The 18,487-nt window shown below is 40.0% G+C and overlaps 2 protein-coding genes across 3 annotated transcripts; one reads left to right on the top strand and one right to left on the bottom strand.

The window, feature by feature from the left end:
* LOC308101937 (palmitoyltransferase ZDHHC3) lies at positions 1 to 12,334 on the top strand. 2 transcript variants are annotated; one of them, XR_013934585.1, is made up of 10 exons: positions 1 to 131; positions 1,119 to 1,207; positions 1,807 to 1,880; positions 3,322 to 3,434; positions 5,069 to 5,130; positions 6,001 to 6,124; positions 6,369 to 6,441; positions 8,588 to 8,762; positions 9,415 to 9,618; positions 11,358 to 12,334. XR_013934585.1 is itself a non-coding variant. In XM_080451488.1 (9 exons), the coding sequence occupies exons 1-9, from the start codon at positions 7 to 9 to the stop codon at positions 9,504 to 9,506; spliced, it is 927 nt and encodes a 308-aa protein (XP_080307614.1). In that variant the 5' UTR covers positions 1 to 6; the 3' UTR covers positions 9,507 to 12,334. The 2 variants fall into 2 exon arrangements, 1 of the variants encoding a protein (XP_080307614.1); XM_080451488.1 differs by having other exon boundaries at positions 9,415 to 12,334.
* A 1,614-nt stretch (positions 12,335 to 13,948) lies between these two features.
* On the bottom strand, positions 13,949 to 18,414 carry LOC308101856 (uncharacterized protein). Its single transcript, XM_080451362.1, has 6 exons — positions 18,272 to 18,414; positions 17,588 to 17,693; positions 16,814 to 16,942; positions 16,253 to 16,335; positions 15,514 to 15,714; positions 13,949 to 14,390 (listed from the first exon to the last, which is right to left on the bottom strand). Exons 2-5 carry the CDS (start codon positions 17,679 to 17,681, stop codon positions 15,532 to 15,534), a joined length of 489 nt encoding a protein of 162 aa, XP_080307488.1. The 5' UTR covers positions 17,682 to 17,693; positions 18,272 to 18,414; the 3' UTR covers positions 13,949 to 14,390; positions 15,514 to 15,531.
* Positions 18,415 to 18,487: the final 73 nt, after the last annotated feature.

The raw sequence follows: 18,487 nt of genomic DNA on the forward strand, positions 1-18,487 counted from the left end.
CAGAACATGGCGTCCCTGCGCTGTAGGAGAGATCCCTGCGGCTTCATCTGCCTCATCCTCACCTACTTCAGCGTGCTCTACGCGGACTACGTGGTGATCCAGTATGTCCTGCTGCCCGCCTACTCTGGAAGGTACCTGTCTGCTGTATTCATCTGGTTTAAAGGTCCCTGGAACAGAATATATATACACACCGCGACGAGCATCGGTGTGTGTGTGTGTGTGTGTGTGTGTGTGTGTGTGTGTGTGTGTGTGTGTGTGTGTGTGTGTGTGTGTGTGTTGTTTATTTATCCACGCTATAATAAACAGACGCTGGTAGGTATGTGCGCGCCTTGATAAATATTATCAAGGCGTTTAAATACATCAAAACAATAATGGGCTACACAAAACAGACAATTATTGTTTATGTAGCCTAGTATTGTTTTTATTTATTTATTTTGTAATGTTAGACTCAAGTGTTTTTGCATTTTCAATAGAGACGAAATTAGATAATACAAAATAAATAAGGACGCTAATAAATATAGTTTGGATAGTAACTCATGTAACTACATGTAAGTAACTGTATATCGGTGTCACCCACCATCATTCATATTATGAAAGACAATTGCCTACAATCAGCCCAGATTATACACATTTGGAAAACGTGTAATTTGATTATGTTAGTTTGCGGTCTATGAAGGCAGGTCTATGAAGGCATCTCGTGTGTTGTTGACAGAGTTTTGGTTTCAAAACACTGGCTGTGGTTGTAACTGTAAATAAGCTGAGTCAATTCGTGACACACAGACAGCAAGTGTTTTTTTTGTTTGTTTTTCATAATTTTCTCATGTGATCTTCTTTGGTATATATAGGACTACATGTCCTTTTTTTAAAAATATTTTATTTGGCCTCACAATTATTTCATAATTGCCTAATCGCAAATATTTTCTCTCTCTCTCTCTCTCTCTCTCTCTCTCTCTAGACACACTCTCTTTTTGACATCCTCCGTCTGTCTGTCTGTCGTATCTATCCATCTCTTATCTCTTATATGCTCTTATTAAAATTGTTTGATTCAAAAGCATAATTAAGCCTAAAAAAGTGTTTAGGTCATCTTGGATCTAACTGTGTGGGGGTGTGTGTGTCAGTGTGTGGTGTACTCTCCATGCGTCAGTATTTAATGGGATACTACTGCTGCTGCTGGCCTGCCACTCCAAAGCTGTCTTCACTGACCCAGGTTAGTGTGTGTGTGTGTGTGTGTGTGTGTGTGTGTGTGTGTGTCTGCAAACATTTTTGTCTGCTTAGCATACTTAAGTTTCGATTAAGGGTAATGCGGTTTATGAGTGAGTGTGTGTGTGTGTGTGTGTGTGTGTGTGTGTGTGTGTGTGTGTGTGTGTGTGTGTGTGTGTGTGTGTGTGTGTGTGTGTGTGTGTGTGTGTGTGTGTGTGTGTCATATGCAATTGCTTGTAGAACCGCTAGATTTATTTTTTAACTAACGACTATGCAAAGAATAATTGCGATCATGTCAAAATAATTTCGATTGACAGCCTGTGTGTGTGTGTGTGTGCCATATGCAATTGCTTGTAGAACCGCTAGATTTATTTTTTAACTAACGACTATGCAAAGAATAATTGCGATCATGTCAAAATAATTTCGATTGACAGCCTGTGTGTGTGTGTGTGTGTGTGTGTGTGTGTGTGTGTGTGTGTGTGTGTGTGTGTGTGTGTGTGTGTGTGTGTGTGTGTGTGTGTGTGTGTGTGTGTGTGTGTGTGTGTGTGTGTGTGTGTGTGTGTGTGTGTGTGTGTGTGTGTGTATATGTGTCATGTGTTTGTATAGGTATGGTGCCTCTTCCAGAGACAGCCATAGACTTCTCAGACCTTCGGTCGCAGTCGTCCCGGATGAACGAACGGGTGAGTCTCTGCCAGTGTTGTCTATGAAAACAAGCCCAAAAGATGCGACTACTAGGCCACATGAGCACTCTAACCCTATACACACTGGCTATTTGAAAATAGCCGATCTAAAAGCTCACAGTGAAAAATCTTGGAAAAAAAGGTGACTATTTTCAAATCCACTCAAATCTTGTATGGGTTCAGAAGAGGGGGGGGGGGGTCTGTGGACAAATACATATTCATTTGGGGGGTCCTTGACGTGAAAATGTTTCACTGGTTTAAACAACATTCGGACACAAGTCCAAACAAGCAACTACACTTTAGAAACAAGCCCAAAAAAACGCAATCCGCAACTACCGATATTTACAAGCGATTTTACAGAGAAACGACCCCAAAGTTGCCGACATGGCACCACTGGTCTCTGCAACAGATACTCAGCCACCGTGATTGAGCTGTCACTGCAAATCATGTATTTATGACTGAATGACCGGCGTGACTACAGTAGTTCGATTTTCTGTCTGTACTTATGGTTGTGTGCATGACTGTATTTATGGAATAACGACTGTATTTATGTAATAATCACTATTTATGAGCCAAGCCCAGGTTGAGCCGTTGTTGGGTTCTAAAATGATGTTATTGTGAAGTATTGGGTTGCGTGGCGCTGTGTACATGGCCTGAGAGGGGCAGCGATGAAGCTGTTGTGAAATACAGTTTCCAGGGGAAGAAAAGAGAATTTATTTTCTAAACCTTAACAGCCATTTTCACTGTTTTACCAGCCAGCAAATCTTACCAGCAGGCCAATATGGCACGTTACCAGTTGTTCCCTGCTGTGCTCTGTTATTAGTTAAGATAAGATATCAGTGCATGAAGTAGGTCTATAATTAGTAGGAATAATTGATCTAATTAGTTGTTTGATTAATGGAATAATCTTGAAGCATGCTTTTAAATGTAAAAAAATCAATGAATCAAAACATTTTGTTTTATAATTGACTGAATCAATTAGTCTGATTAATCACGTCTTAAAGCAACATATCGAGATCCCCCAATGTCCTTTTTTCTGTAATGGACAACTGCCCGTCCGACGGAATCCCCACTTGCGATATACACGCCAAGTTTGAAGTGAGATGGTGCTCTACTTATGTACAAGACAGACACACACACACACACACACACACACACACACACGCGCACATGCACACAGTTAGAGCTTGTAGATCTGCTACATTTGATACTTTTGTGTGACGCTGTAGTATGATCAAGTAGGGTGTTAATCTGCAACAACAAAAACACAAAAAGTTTGAATATGCCCGACGGCAACGAAATGCCTTCTAAATCCTAAGAGCTTTCTGAAAAAAACGCATGTCGCTATTTAGCTTAATTCTAATATGACACAGACGCTTTCCTGGTTTTAATGAGTTAAAAAGCGAATACAAATAACAATTGGAGGTGTCGTTCCCTTTAGGGCTGTGAAGGCTGGACGGTGTGCAGTCGCTGTGAGACCTACAGACCCCCCAGAGCCCACCACTGCAGGGTGTGTCAGAGGTGCATACGACGCATGGACCACCACTGTCCCTGGTACGACCGCCGTTCATCGCCCTGTCCTTTAAATCTCTACTCTACTCTATTCTTCTCCTTCTTAACCCATTAAGACCTGGAATGCATCTGTGTCACTTTTTGATTTAAGCTAAAAAAGCATTATTTTACACTTTGGATATTCAAAAATAGCAGATATACAAGCTCGTAGCGCGGCACCGAGTGCCGCGCTACGAGCTTGTATATCTGCTATTTCAGTCAGACAACTCTTAGATTGGATTAGAATATATATTTATTAGCAAGCTTGAGCATGGAATAGAAAGCATGAGGAAGCATAGTTTGGCGTCAGGCCTCTGAATCCATTCATTCCCTGTAAGGATAACATTTTAATGAATGTTACATGCCAAATAGCATTTACAGGGAATGAATTAAACCCCCATGGGGATCTAGAAACAGAGCCTACAGGTGGATGCCGGGGAGGCGGGTGGGATGACTTTCATGGGCAGCAGCAGGTAAGCAGCGAGCAGCGGTAGCAGATCTCAGCAATAGCAGCAGCAGCAGCAGTAGCAGTAGCGACACACGTCGGCTTAGCAAGACAGGGAAGCCAAAGTGAGCAGGTAACAGCGCAGTACCTATAACCACCCGATCAGGAGGAAAAGTGCATGTGACTTAGTCACCTGATCGGTTGCCCCAATCCCTTGAGTTGCCTGGCCTGAACTAGCTCCGTAAACTGCGCCTCATTTTTGAAAAATCTTGAAAATGTGTGCAAATCTTTTAATATATATATATTTTTAAAGCGAACATTTTTAACTCAAATCTTTGCTTCTGGGGGGTCCCTGGAACACAATATTTTGAGATGGGGGTCCGCGGCTAGATACATATCATTTTGGGGGTCCTGGACATGAAAAAGATTGAGCACCGCTGATATAGAAACATACGTTTTTCAGAAAACTGTTGGGATTTAGGAGACATGTAGAATTGGCTTCAGGTCTTAAAGGGTTAACCTCATGGACCACCACTGTCCCTGGTACGACCGCCGTTCATCACCCTGTCCTCTGCTTTCATCTCTACTCTACTCTATCTCATGCTCCCTTTAAAGGGAGAGTTCACCCAAAAAACGTTACTTACTTACTTCTTTTCTATGGATTAGTCACCCCATGGAGACTTGAATTCATGGATATGTTTTTTTTTTTTTGTCGCATTCTTAAGCCAATAATTTGATGACCAGCAGACCGGTATGCAGCGGTTCCGGTAGGAGACACAAAGGAGACTCTTTGTGTCTCCTACCGGAACCGCTGCCGGTCATCAAATTATTGGTTTAGGATTGCGACAAAAACTAAAAAATATCCATGAATTCATGTCTCCATGGGGTGACTAATCGGTAGGAAAAAAGTAATTTTCGGGTAATCACCACTGTCCCTGGTACGACCACTACTGTTCATCACCCTTTCTCTTCTCTTGTCTTGTCTTGTCTTGTCTTGTCTTGTCTTGTCTTGTCTTCTCTTCTCTTCTCTTCTCTTCCGCAACAGCCAACCAGACATTCTCAACGTTGTGTGTGTACGTGCCTGCGTGTGTGTTTATTTGTTTGTGCATGAATGCTGTGTGTGTGCATGAGCATGATGTGGTAATGTTTTTTTAGTGAGCATGATGTGATCGTGTTTGTGTGTCTCTTCCAGGATCAACAACTGTGTAGGGGAGTTGAACCAGAAGTATTTCATCCAGTTTCTCTTCTATACGGGTGAGTTCACATTCATAGCCTGCTGATTACTACTGTTCATACTTACTACTGTTCAGCAACCAATGCCGATAGGTCGATGATGTCCCGAATTCTCAAATCCGATCTGATCACTTGCAAATAGCCTGCAGTCTGAGCAAAGACCTAGCCCAGTCCACACCAATGATTTGCAATGCAAGGAGTTACAACTCTCAATACTGCAACGAGGCAATTCAGACCGCTGCAATTTCTCTCTGCAACGTATTGCAATGGTTTGGTTGCATCGCAAGTCATTGGTGTGGACCGAGGTTATAATAGTTTTGAATTTTTCATTTTAGTTTCGTTTTAGTTAGTTTAGATGTTGTTCCTTCTAATTCAGTTATTGTTAATTATTTTCTAGAGCGGATTTGCTGGTTTGTATTCGTTTTTATTTTTGATAATGCTTTTAGTGTTACTTGTTGTTTTTTAATACTTTCGGCCCTTTACAATCCAGCACCAAATAAACAAATAAGTCAGGTGCAGGATTGAAAAGGGCCAGACTAAAGTATTGTGTAATAAAAACTAAAGAAAAATAGCTTAAAAAAGTATATTCATTTACAGATTAAGCTAATATAAATTGTCAAAAACGAAAACTAAGGGCATTTTGTCTATCATTTCAGTTCGTTTTAGTTAGTTTGGTAAACACAATACAGTTTCAGTCATAGTTTTTTTTTAATTGTAGTTTTTATTTATTTCAGTTAACGAAAATGTTTTTTCAATTTTAGTTTTCGTTATTTCGTTAGTTTTCGTTAACTACTGTATAATAACCTTGGTGTGGACTAGGCTAAAGTCTTCTCAACTAATAGCTCCTGCATCTGTCTCTGTCTGTCTGTCTGTCTCACTCTCTCTCTCTAGGCATGGCCAGCCTATACTCCATGATACTGGTGGTGTCTGCGTGGGTTTGGAGGATACGAAACGAGAGAGACGGAGACGGAGAGAAAGAAGGAGAAGAGACGTCGCCCAGCAAGCACCTGATAGTGTGAGTAGGATGAAGAGAGACTGCTCTTCATGCTGCTGAAACCTCTGACATGGAAACAAGTAAACCACTGAAACGCTGTCACATTAAACCACTGGTCAAGAAGTTTCATAATGTTTTATTAACAGGAGTGCTGAGCTGAAACCTGTGTTTAGGATATGATGTTTGATTAAACATTGAGTTGAATTGTAGTTAGTAGCAAATGCAATGCAGAAGTGATTTACCTCACTCACTCTCTCTCTCTCAGTGCTCACTACATCATACTGCTGGTGGAGTCGGTTCTGTTTGGAGTGTTTGTCATGGTCATTTTCTACGACCAGGTACACACACACACACACACACACACACACACACACACACACACACACACACACACACACACACACACACACACACACACACACACACACACACACACACACACACACACACACACTAGTAAACATGTTTCTTTGCATTCTTTCACCACTATTTCTGCCCCAATTTGGTCGTTATGCCAATTATTTCCTCCCCACACACATTTCTGTGTGTTGTCACTGCTGTTGTATCCTACCGACTCACCTGCCAGTGAGGAGCCCCCGCCGGGAGGACGTAGAGCCTTTGTCCTACTCCTCCCGCCCAACACTCCCTGCTGCCAGGCTCTGCCCCCACCCTGTAGGAGTATGTGTCGTGACAAATATCACCCTCCTCTCCGTCCGGCTTCCCTCCCCCGAACACGCTCGACAAAGCGGGATGCAGCGCGGTGGATTCGAACCCACAACCGCCGCAGTGGTGGGCACTGGGCAGGCACTTTTACCACCGTGCCACCCTAGCGGCATAACACCGATGACAGTTAGTACCTGACAGTAACCACTAGGTGGCAGAAGGGAGCCACGCAGCAGAATTCTAGCATGCTTTATCCACAGTATTCTTGACTTTTTTCTGTTGTCCATTTTCCAAGGCATACCGTGCTTTGTTTGATTGTCAAGCAAGCCATTGGATTCTATTAATCTTTGTGATTTCAATGTATTGGTGTTTTCCTGTCTCAGTAGACACTTTTGTCTAAGGCAGTTGTAATCACTAGGTCTTGAATTACAATTCCCTTGGTGTTGAGAATGGCTACATTTCTTTCATTGGCTATGAAGCAGTGGTGTAAAGTAACTAAGTACATTTACTCAAATACTGTACTTAAGTACAATTTTGAGGTATTTGTACTTTACTTGAGTATTTCCAATTTCCAATACTTTTACTTCTACTCCACTACATCTCAGAGGCAAATATTGTACTTTTACTCCACTACAATTATTTGAAAACTTTAGTTACTAGTTACTTTGCAGATATACATTATTATATCATAAAACATACATTTACCACTTTAGCCCTATTTTATAGATAGGCTATTTGAAAATAGCCAATCTACAAGCTCACAACGTGTTGCATTGCGACGCGTTGTGAGCTTGTAGATCTGCTATTTTCAAACATTTTAGTACTTTTACTACTTTAAGTACATTTTTATACCAATGCCTTTGTACTTTTACTCAATATTTTTTTCCCCCCGGACTTTTACTTGTAACAGAGTACCTCTACACTGCAGTATTGATACTTTTACTTAAGTAAAACATTTGAGTACTTTTTCCACCACTGCTATGAAGTGGTGACACTGCTCGAACCCTTTATCACTGCTGCATTGTCCTTGTATGCCTGAAGGTCACATGACCGAAAGCTGACGATAAACCTTTGAGATACTTGACTTAGTGAGTGTGCGGTTGCTGTTTTTTTTTCTCTTTCTTTCAGCTCCAGCACCTCACCCAAGTATTTTTTTCTTTTTTTTAACGGATGAGTGGTGGTTTAGTTTACTTTTCTGTATGAAAAACGTTTTGAAAATTAACTTGGAGAGAAACCTGCTTGAGATAAGCAATATGGGCTGGGCGTGGTCGATATGTCTTCAAATCAATCTCACGACTAATTCAAACTTTTGCTTCGATTAACAATTCCTGAACGACTATTTAAAAAAATATATATATTGTGAAAATAGATGATCTATCTACAAGCTCCCAACAAATCTATCAGTTGATTGGGCTACAGTATATAAGACAAACAAAAAAACCTGCTTGTACATGAGCCAATACATGAGTCGGCTATTACTTCTAAACATCGGTTTCGATATATTTTCGGTTAATTGTCCAGCCCTAATAAGTAATCCAACACACTGAATATTGTCTTTGTCGGTTGGAAACCGCATATGTCCAAAACTGTTACTTTTCAGGATTCAAGTTAAAAATAGCAGATCTACAAGCTCAGTTTCAAGCTTGTGGATCTGTCACGTTTGTGTGATGCTGTAGTATGATCAAGTAGGGCATTCATTTACGACAAAACACAAAAAGTTAAAATATGGAGATAAAAGATTTCTGCCCGACAGCAACGATAATTGTATGGTTATTGTGTCTCTGTCTCTGTCTCTCTGTCTCTCTCTCTCTCTCTCTCTAGCTGGTGTCAATAATAACAGATGAGACTCCCATTGAGCAGATGAAGAACCGGTTGATGATGAAGGACAGAGGATCCTCCTCTCCTCCCTCCTCTTCCTCCCCGCAGCCCCCCCACCACGCCCCCCTGCACAAACGCAAGCCCAAGATCGCCCTGCTGAGAGAGGTGTTCGGACGAGGTGTGTGTGTGTGTGTGTGTGTGTGTGTGTGTGTGTGTGTGTGTGTGTGTGTGTGTGTGTGTGTGTGTGGGTGTGTGTGTGTGTGTGTGTGTGTGTGTGTGTGTGTGTGTGTGTTAGGGATTAGGCCTGCAACTGTTGATTATTTTCTTGCTAATTATTCTATTGAATACTTTTTCGAGTAATCAAATGATCGAGAAGCACTTTAAAAAAAAGTTGATAAAAAATACGTATATTCTGTATGAGGGAATCAATTAAACACTTATGTGTTATTTATACTTAGTCGCACATGGTGTCATGCTAAAATAGTGAAAATGGCAGATTTGTTTATGAAATTCCTTTTGCCTATAATGACATGCCCAAAATAGGGATCGGTTATTCATTGATTATTTTATCAAATTGTTGATTATCAATATTTTTTTTTATAATTGATTAAATTGATTAGGTCGATGAACTATTAGGGGTTGGGCATTTTTATGACTTGACTCTGAAAAAAGGCTAAACCATCTATAAGAGGGTCAAACAAATCCCTTCTGTCTGTCTGTCTGTCTGTCTGTCTGTCTGTCTGTCTGTCTGTCTGTCTGTCTGTCTGACTCTCTTTTATCTCTCTCTCTCTCTCTCTCTCTCTCTCTCTCTCTCTCTCTTTCTCTCTCAGGTTCAGTGTTCTGTTGGCTCCTCCCCCTCCACTCCAGCCCGCCGTCTGTGGGCGGGATCACCTACTCGGCCCTCCCGGACTATGATGTCTGACCTTTGACCTTTCCCCTAAGACATAACTGAACGTGTGTGCGTGTGTGTGTGTGTGTGCGTGCGTGTTTGAGAGAGAGAAAACCTCAAAGAAGCTAGTTACTTATTTGTGCAGGTGAGATTAAAAGACACACAAACATCCAAATATGTCACGTGAAAACAAACAGAATATGAGAATGTACAAAACGAACTGTCACAATAACACACATCTCATCTGAAGTACTCCAATGTCACCAGGAAGTTGAGGGGCGTGGCCTATGATCAATTTCCTGTTTTTGCCACGTTCATATATTTATTTATTTATTTTTTACATAAAGGAAGATTCTACCAAAACCGAACAAAGGGAACTTAAAAGGTAACTTAAAAGATAATTTAGACAAATTACATAGTTGTATCTAGCACAGTGGTTCTCAAACCTTAGTTTAAAGACCTTCATACAGTAACTGTCAGAGTTACAGACATGTAAGGGTCCATTTGGAACCAAAGAACCCTGGACCCCACTCTGAGAACCACTGACATAAAGCATAAAGGTTTTCTAGATGCCACAACATCATAGAATATAAAAACAAAATGAGTTTGTTGTTCTTTTATTTATCGTTGGGATACTTATAATCTCTGTGGGATTCCAGTAGAAATCACCGAGTGAAACTTTAAAGTTGTTTTGGTTACAGAGTTAAAGCCCCACTCCTTAATCAGGACGCAAATGAAAGGTCAGCTCCATGAATGGAACTTAAAGATGTTTTATTTAATTTTTTATTTTGTACTCTTAAATTGACCAATTGAGCCCCTGATCTAATTACGGACAATATATGACAGGTAAAACATATACGTTATATATAACATTCTATATATTTAATTAATGCATAATATTTTTAAACAAGTGTTTTGTTTTTAGTTTTTTTTTCACCCTATGTTTCAGTTGTCCAATTGGTCAAGAACCTCTTCTTGAAAACCCAATTACAAACAATTCCAGAATGTGGCTTTAAATATGTTAGTGATTGTTTGCATCATGTGACTTCAGTTTGTGAGCAGCCTTTTGGATTTTTTTTCTTTTTTTGGGGAGGGGGGGGGTGTCAGTTTAGAGAGAGAGAATGACATTGAGACTAACCTGATTCCATGTAAAGTATCTATTTCTTGTATTTATTTTGGTTTTGTTCATATATTTATTTAGAAATACAATGAAGTGCAGTTTGTTGGTGCTGGTAACTAAACTGTGTTTACACACACACACACACACACACACACACGCGCACACACACGCACACACACACGCACACACGCGCACACACACGCACACACGCGCGCACACACACACACACACACACAGAAAAATATACTACTAAACACACACAAACCTCAGTGAAGGGATGCTTCTTTTCTTATTTATTTGATGAGTAAACTCAACCAATGTGTGTCTGGTTTCAATGTCAACATATGAAGTTGTCTCTGAATCTCAGTGGCTATAGAAGGGTCAGTGTTTACTATTGGTAAAACAAGCATTACTGTTATTATAACATTTTATGTTACTTTCAATTCAAAGTAATACAGTATGTTGCAATATTACATTATGCGGCATGTAATGTGTTGAACTACTTTTGTGTTACATATATTACATATGTTACAAGTGAAAGTAATACTATTACACAGTGCATTACTTTTGTGATCCGTAACCCCCAAAATTCTAAACTACTGTTTGTCATGACAAAGAGGTTAAATTGTAGAATGTTTTTCACAAAGTCAATTGACCCTTCAAGGCTTAAAGGTGGTGTAACTGATAGTTTATTTTATGTTAAAGCTCTATTATTCCAAATAGTAATCCCTTCCAATTTTGCTTGTTAATCCTGTATCCTGCAGGAATTCTCTCCCCTTGGCATCCTGACCTGAAAAGGTACTTTCTGCTTTCAACAGAGCTGGAGAGACGGAGAGACGTTACTGAAAAACACTCTATAGCACAGATTTTCGAAATATAGAGCTATTCAACAACAACAACAAAATATTACACCACCTTTAACAACAGAGTCTGGGAGCATACAAGAAGACAACTTCATAATTCTGTACTGTTTTTTATTCTAAAGATGTATATACTTCCACTGGATATCTCTTGTCGGAATGTTTGTTTTAGAGTTTACACTGAGCTGAAGAAGACTCAAATATAAGAAGGGATATGTAGTGAAGAGCCCTTGATTTACACTGGAAAAGAAACATTTGTATTTTGTAAATTTTTAACCAGAAAGGCAACGTGTGCTTGTGTACAGCAGGTCCAAGGTTCCTTTATTGTTCCATCTTGTGTACGGGTACATAAGAGTAAAATGATTTCCAGTCAGGATATGCATGTATCCTAATGCACACATGTTTTAATTACAACCTAACACTAAGCCGACCCCTTTCACCGCTGTCATGTTTGTTTGGGAGGAGAACCGACTGTGTCATGAAACAGAATAGACGTTAACAAAACCTGTTGAACTTCTAACTCTAGCTCCCCTCAATTAGTATTTGAAACATACAAATGGTCCATTCAGTAGCATGAGTTTTGGGAGCGTCACCTAAAGTTGGTCTGGCTTGGCTTCATCTACAGTGTAGCAGTGGTTCCTAACCTGGGTTCTCATTAGCCCTGAAACATGACTGTCATACCATGACAGTCATGGTGCCGAGTCCCCCTGGTCTAAAGTTGTGTTCGATTTTTTCACATTGCCATCTCTCACATAAACATAAACGTTCAGATTTCAAATACAAAGTGCTTACCACCGAGCCACGGATGTTACAAGGCGATGCGGACCGCGATGAGTACCCGTATATCCCGTATTGTTCAATAAAAAGCATTTTAATCCCATCGCCGGCCATTTTCTTTTTTTGTTTTTTTTTGTTTTGTAATGCATCAGAGTGCAATACACCTCCCAACCATTAGTGTCGCATGGTTGAAAGTATCGGAGACAATTTGGAGAAAATGGCCAGCGATGGGATTAAAATGCTTTTTATTGAACAATACGGGAGATACGGGTACTCATCGCGGTCCGCATCGCCTTGTAACATCCGTGGCTCGGTGGTAAGCACTTTATATTTGAAATCTGAACGTTTATGTTTATGTGAGAGATGGCAATGTGAAAAAATCGAACACAACTTTAGACCAGGGGGACTCGGCACCATGACGCTTGTTTCATGTGAACCATGGCTAGGTTCTCATGTACTTTGTATTCATTGTATTCACCTGGTCTCTCTGTAATTATTGCAGTCTAATCAATGACTAGTTCTATAGGATAGAACATATGGGAAGCCCCTAGTACTGTGACAACTAGTATCAGGTGAGAAAAATAGATACAAACTAGTACTAGGTTACTAGGTGAGAAAATGAACAAAAACTAGTGCTAAGGGTCCTTTTTACTACGCAGTCAAATTTTTGAGTTGAAGTTATACTGTGTAACCTTTTCAATTAAACACAAGTTATTTTGGATACAATCATTAACTAATATATTTTACACAACAACCCCCACATGAATGTGTTTTTTGAAACATGTTTGGCCCCAACACTTTCTCCAAAATGACACTCAGAGGAAATGCTTTTGTCTTGGAAATGTATTTATTTATTTCCAAATTCTGACGATGTTACTGCATTCCAAAATGTTCTAGAGTCTAGATCCTATAGACCATGCTTCATTTGTTTTAGGGCGGTGCTTCTGTGGTTTCTTTTCTAACAGATTTCTTTGAATCACAGGAATTACTTTAAATGAACGGTCTAGATTTTGCCGGGTAGGACCCCTGGTACCAAAGGCTCTAGTAGTTCTAGTGCCCCCTAGCTGTACTTGATACATTGATCTATAGTTTACCAAGAAACAGACCCTGCTGAAAAAACCAGCTTAGACCAGCCTAAGCTGGACCAGCTGGTTTTAGCTGGTCTTGGTGGTTGACCACCTTAAGGTGTGTTTTGGACGTCCAAAACACACCTTAAGCTGGTCTTGGTGGTTGACCAGCTTAAGGTGGTAGGTTTTGCTGGTTTAAACTGGTAGCTGGTTTAAGCTGGTAGCTGGTATTTTTGATGGTTTAGCTGGTTTAAGCTGGTAGCTGGTATTTATGATGGTTTAGCTGGTTTAAGCTGGTAGCTGGTATTTTTGATGGTTTAGCTGGTTTAAGCTGGTAGCTGGTATTTTTGATGGTTTAGCTGGTTTAAGCTGGTAGCTGGTATTTATGATGGTTTAGCTGGTTTAAGCTGGTAGCTGGTATTTATGATGGTTTAGCTGGTAGCTGGTTTAAGCTGGTTTAAGCTGCTATCTGGTATTTATGTGTATTCAGGTGTATTCTGGATATGCAGTGACCAACTTTGCTGGAGAGGATGCATGATCATGGTGAATTTCAGCCAGGTGCCCACAGCACGTGGTATATTTAAAAAACAGTAGCCTACAGTAGCCTATATAAAAGTGAGCAAAATCCACAAAGTCATAAATAATCATGTATCAATTTCATACATAACAATAATTTATTAAACACTTATAAAAAACCCTCAAAAACAACATTTAAATAACAAATAAATGTATAAATAAACACATAAATACATGAACTTCAACCTGAGGAACACACTAACACACACACAGTGTTCAAATGACTGGAAAAGAGTGAGAGAATATGAAAAATCGGACAGATCCGTCTTGATTACATGACTATGGAGATACTGTATACCGATGTGTGTGATGTTTGGAAAACATCTGTAAAGTTGCAGCCAAAAATGTGTCTTGCAAAAATCGGCCTGCTGGTGGCGCTATAAAGCATTACCCCCATATCAACCCCCCCCTACACAGACACACAATTTCTTGTCCTTTCTATTGATGTCCTGGCCATGGTCCATGGCCTTCCTCTTTGTGAGAATGTTCTGCCCCTGCAGCCACCAATGGAAACAGTCTGAAAGAAAACAAACAAGAACCCCCAACAATAAAACAAATATAATTAGCAATATACTGCATGGGGTGAGTTAAATGAATTGTGATGTTTTGAGAAAAACTTAAAGTAACTTAAACTTCACCCATTTTCAACCTTATCTTCATATAACTAACTGATCCTCGCTAATGTTCATTATACAATGGCACCATTTCTGTCTACTCGTTCTGCCACTCATTGGTGGAATGTGGACAGTTCAGAAACCTGCCTACCAGTGACATCACCAATGGAGATTCCAAGCTAATAGAAACTACAGTGTGTCTCTACCTGGAAAGTTTGCATGCAGAGGTAGAAGCCATTGTTCTTGCATTAATAATGAACAAATAAAGTTGTTCTAAATGACCAAACCTGCCTACCGATGATGTCAAAGGTAGGCAGGTTTCTAAACTGTCCACGACCTATCAACGAAACACAGAGTGAGTAGACATAAATGGTGCCATCTTAAAATGTGTATTAGTGAGGACCAATTATATGAAGATGAGTTGAAAATGGGGTGAAGTGTTTTTTTAACCCCGTGTTTCAGTTCAGTTAGAAAACATGCATTTGAATGAAAAAGGTGGGTGGACAGTGGGCAGGCAATAAGTCAGATGGCTACAATGGACAACAACAATTTGGGGGAAAAAGCTACCCCTGCCAAACATGCATGTAGGGCTGCCACTACCAATTATTCTACTTGCGATTATTCTATTGATTACTTTTTTGATCTACAAGCTCACAACACGTCCAACGAGTTGCAAGCTTGTAGATCGGCATTTCTTTCAGCCATAAAATCGATTTTATTACAATAGAGTATTTTCTTTTATGATTGATTAATAAGCTTAATATAATCTCTTTTCCAGAAGGTGACATTCCCGTTTCCCGATCAGTTTTTCATAGCTTCATTTGATTGGCTACAACCAACATCTCCATATGTGTTTCTGGTTGAAACAGTATGCTGCTGAGACAACCAAATGAAGGTATGAAAAACTGAACAGGTAACGCTAACGGGAATTCCACCTTCTGGAAAAGAGAACTACAGTCATGCACAGAGCAGATTGAATTATGAGATCAAGTCATAATGAACCCCCCCACCCCTCAGTAAACATACCTCTTCTGAGTCCTGCGGTCAGGGGGGTTTGGCCTCCCCCTTGCTAGTGGGGCATTCTTTGTAAGGCTCCTGCATGGTCTTCAGGGTTGTTGTCCCCCAAATGGCAACAGCAAGCTCCTTCATGAACAGGGAGTCCTTGGTGTTTGCTGCCACCATCTTCCAGATCTCCTTTTCGAGCCACACACCAGAGCCAATGTGGACCTGAAACAGAAGAAAACAACACATGTTTTAGAAATTAAAAAACATTTTACCATGACATTTCAGACTCATTTTTGACAAAAGCAGGCCCACTTCAAACAGAATTTACTGTAAAGAAATTACATTTTCAAGGACCCCCAAATGTGGACCCATTTAGAAAAGAGTTGGTGCCATGGACCTCCAATAGAGAAGATGTTAATTGTTGGATTACATTTAGTACAGAATTCTACAACTGTCTATACTGTAGGTGGGGAGAGTTGAAGTAATTCTTATACAGTACATTGTCATTGGATTACATTCTAGCTGGTAAAATAGTAGTGAAATTAACCTTTTCCACCCGGCATCCCTATTTTGTTCATGCCATAGGCAAAACTGTTCAAAAATAGTTCAAAAATAGCAAAACATAGCTGATCTACAAGCTCACGATGCATCATGACACGTTGCCTATTTTTGAAATGATAACTGTTTCTTATTTAGCTGGGGACACTGTGGAACCCCACTTTTAAGAACCACTGTCCTACACAGTATGTTTCTTCAATACCTTGTCACCGTTGCCGTCAAACATCCCAGGTGTCGATGCCAAATCGTCTGACTCGGGGGAAGAGGAAACGGAGGAAGTTGCAACTGAAAATGTAGAGAATCATATTTAAGCTCCTTTTGGCAGTATCACAGTACTTATATTGTACACATTGTCACCATTTTCCGTAGAACAGTATCACTGTCTAAACACACCTATGCTGTCACTGGTTTGCTTATCTGCAGCAGGGATGTCAGGCTTTGCTGCAGAGCTATATTGGGGCCCTTCCTCCAGTTTCTGTTTTGCAATCTCTAATTTGTTGCATCTTAAAGCATGAACAGGGTACGGAAAAATAAAAAATAAAAACTGAATTGATGTATGCCTTAGTAGGATACCAGTTTAATAATGAGCCTAGCATCTGTCCACTCCATTTAACATGCTTTCTATATAATGTTTTTTAACATTTGTGGTCAAGATCTAAAAAAGTAAAAAAGAACATGCGAACAAATAACCAACATATCGATATATACAAAAAGAGAAGAGCAAACTCATGCAACTGTTTCGTTAACATTAGTCATTGCTTACTTAGTTTTAAGATGCTGTAGGTCCAGCTCCAACTCTTTGGCCTTCTTCTGGGTATGACTGTACTTGACATTTCGTCGTGGATAGCTTGGGGAACAACAGCATCTCCACCGTATTCAGACGAGTCAGAGTCTAAAGGTAGTGCAAGTAATATATTTTGGATAAAACAAGATGTTTTTTGTTAGAAAGTTAAAGTGGAATAAAATGTAATTTTATGCAACCTGTATCGTAGAGTATATTAATACAATATAACTTATACAATCTGTATGTTAGAGTATGTTAATACAAATAATACAATATAACTTATATAATTGGGGTGGTTGTATTTAGTCTCCCTGCTCTTCTATTGAGACATTTAGATAGTGTCAAAGGTCATGTCTCACCTAGACACAGGATCTGACATGAATTTTGATCTGATGGTCAAGATTCAATGTATCACCTGAGCAAGCAGGCAGGCTCTATTAGCTCAATGGTAAAAGGTTACAGCACTTGCTCAGGAAACCGGGTTCAAGCCAAAGGTCTAGCCAAAGAAATCAAAACAATTACACAGATGCGTTCCTGGTCTAAATGGGTTCAAATTTTGTATGCCCACTTCTTTGTGTCATCACTTCCAATTGTAACTTATTTATCCTGTATCCTGTATGAGTTCTGATTGGTTAAATTTGGTATTCCTGGAAATGCATTTTCGGCTTACTAAAGAGGTGGAGAGTCTGGGAGACCCCTGTTACTGAACAAGCAATGATTACTTTAACATTTAACAAAACAATATCACTTTACCTTCAAACTGTTTTCTTCTCTTTGTGGGAGGGGGGGGGCATAACACATAATGGTTCTCTCTTCCTTTTTCTCTTTTAGTAGGGCTGCAAACCATTCATTTTGGCCACTGCAGCCAAAGAAATGTGTAATAATAACACACACACACACACACACACACACACACACACACACACACACACACACACACACACACACACACACACACACACACACACACACACACACACACACACACACAGACAGACAGACAGACAGACAGACAAGGGAATCATTAATGTTCAGAGTTCACGGGATATTAAAACACTCTGTAGCTTCATCACTGAAAGCATGTGTCCACACACACACACACACACACACACACACACACACACACACACACACACACACACACACACACACACACACACACACACAGACGTCATATTCTGAATTTAGTTTTGAGCGGCACACAGGCAAGCAGTAGTGGCCTATAGTATAAATTATATTGTATATTCCCACAATAATTTATTGTAATTATTGTCATAATCCCTTTATCAAGACAAATTAAATAACTAAATGTGTAGAGTTGGGTCATGACATGAGTCACTTGTGATTGACTTCGAACACAGCAGCCTACGCACTTCAATACAGTAATAGTAGCCTAAAACGCCTACATAAATAGTATTTCTGTGTGTCAACACTCACCTAAAATGTCCGCCGCTTCTTCTTCTTTCTTTTATCTTCTCTGAAGCCGGTTTATAATTATTTTTGATGAATCCAAAGCAACGCAATTTATCTAACTTTCTATTGAAGTGAGAGCTCCAGCCTGCAGGGAGGCAGCTCGACTGTCAGACAGCATTCATTCTCCCCGCGCATCTCGAGCGGTCGCGGGCATAGAGTTCAAGGGTCGCGAGCCTGCTG

This window comes from Gymnoscopelus braueri, assembly GCF_963280865.1.
Source record: "Gymnoscopelus braueri genome assembly, chromosome: 15".
NCBI lineage: Eukaryota > Metazoa > Chordata > Actinopteri > Myctophiformes > Myctophidae > Gymnoscopelus > Gymnoscopelus braueri.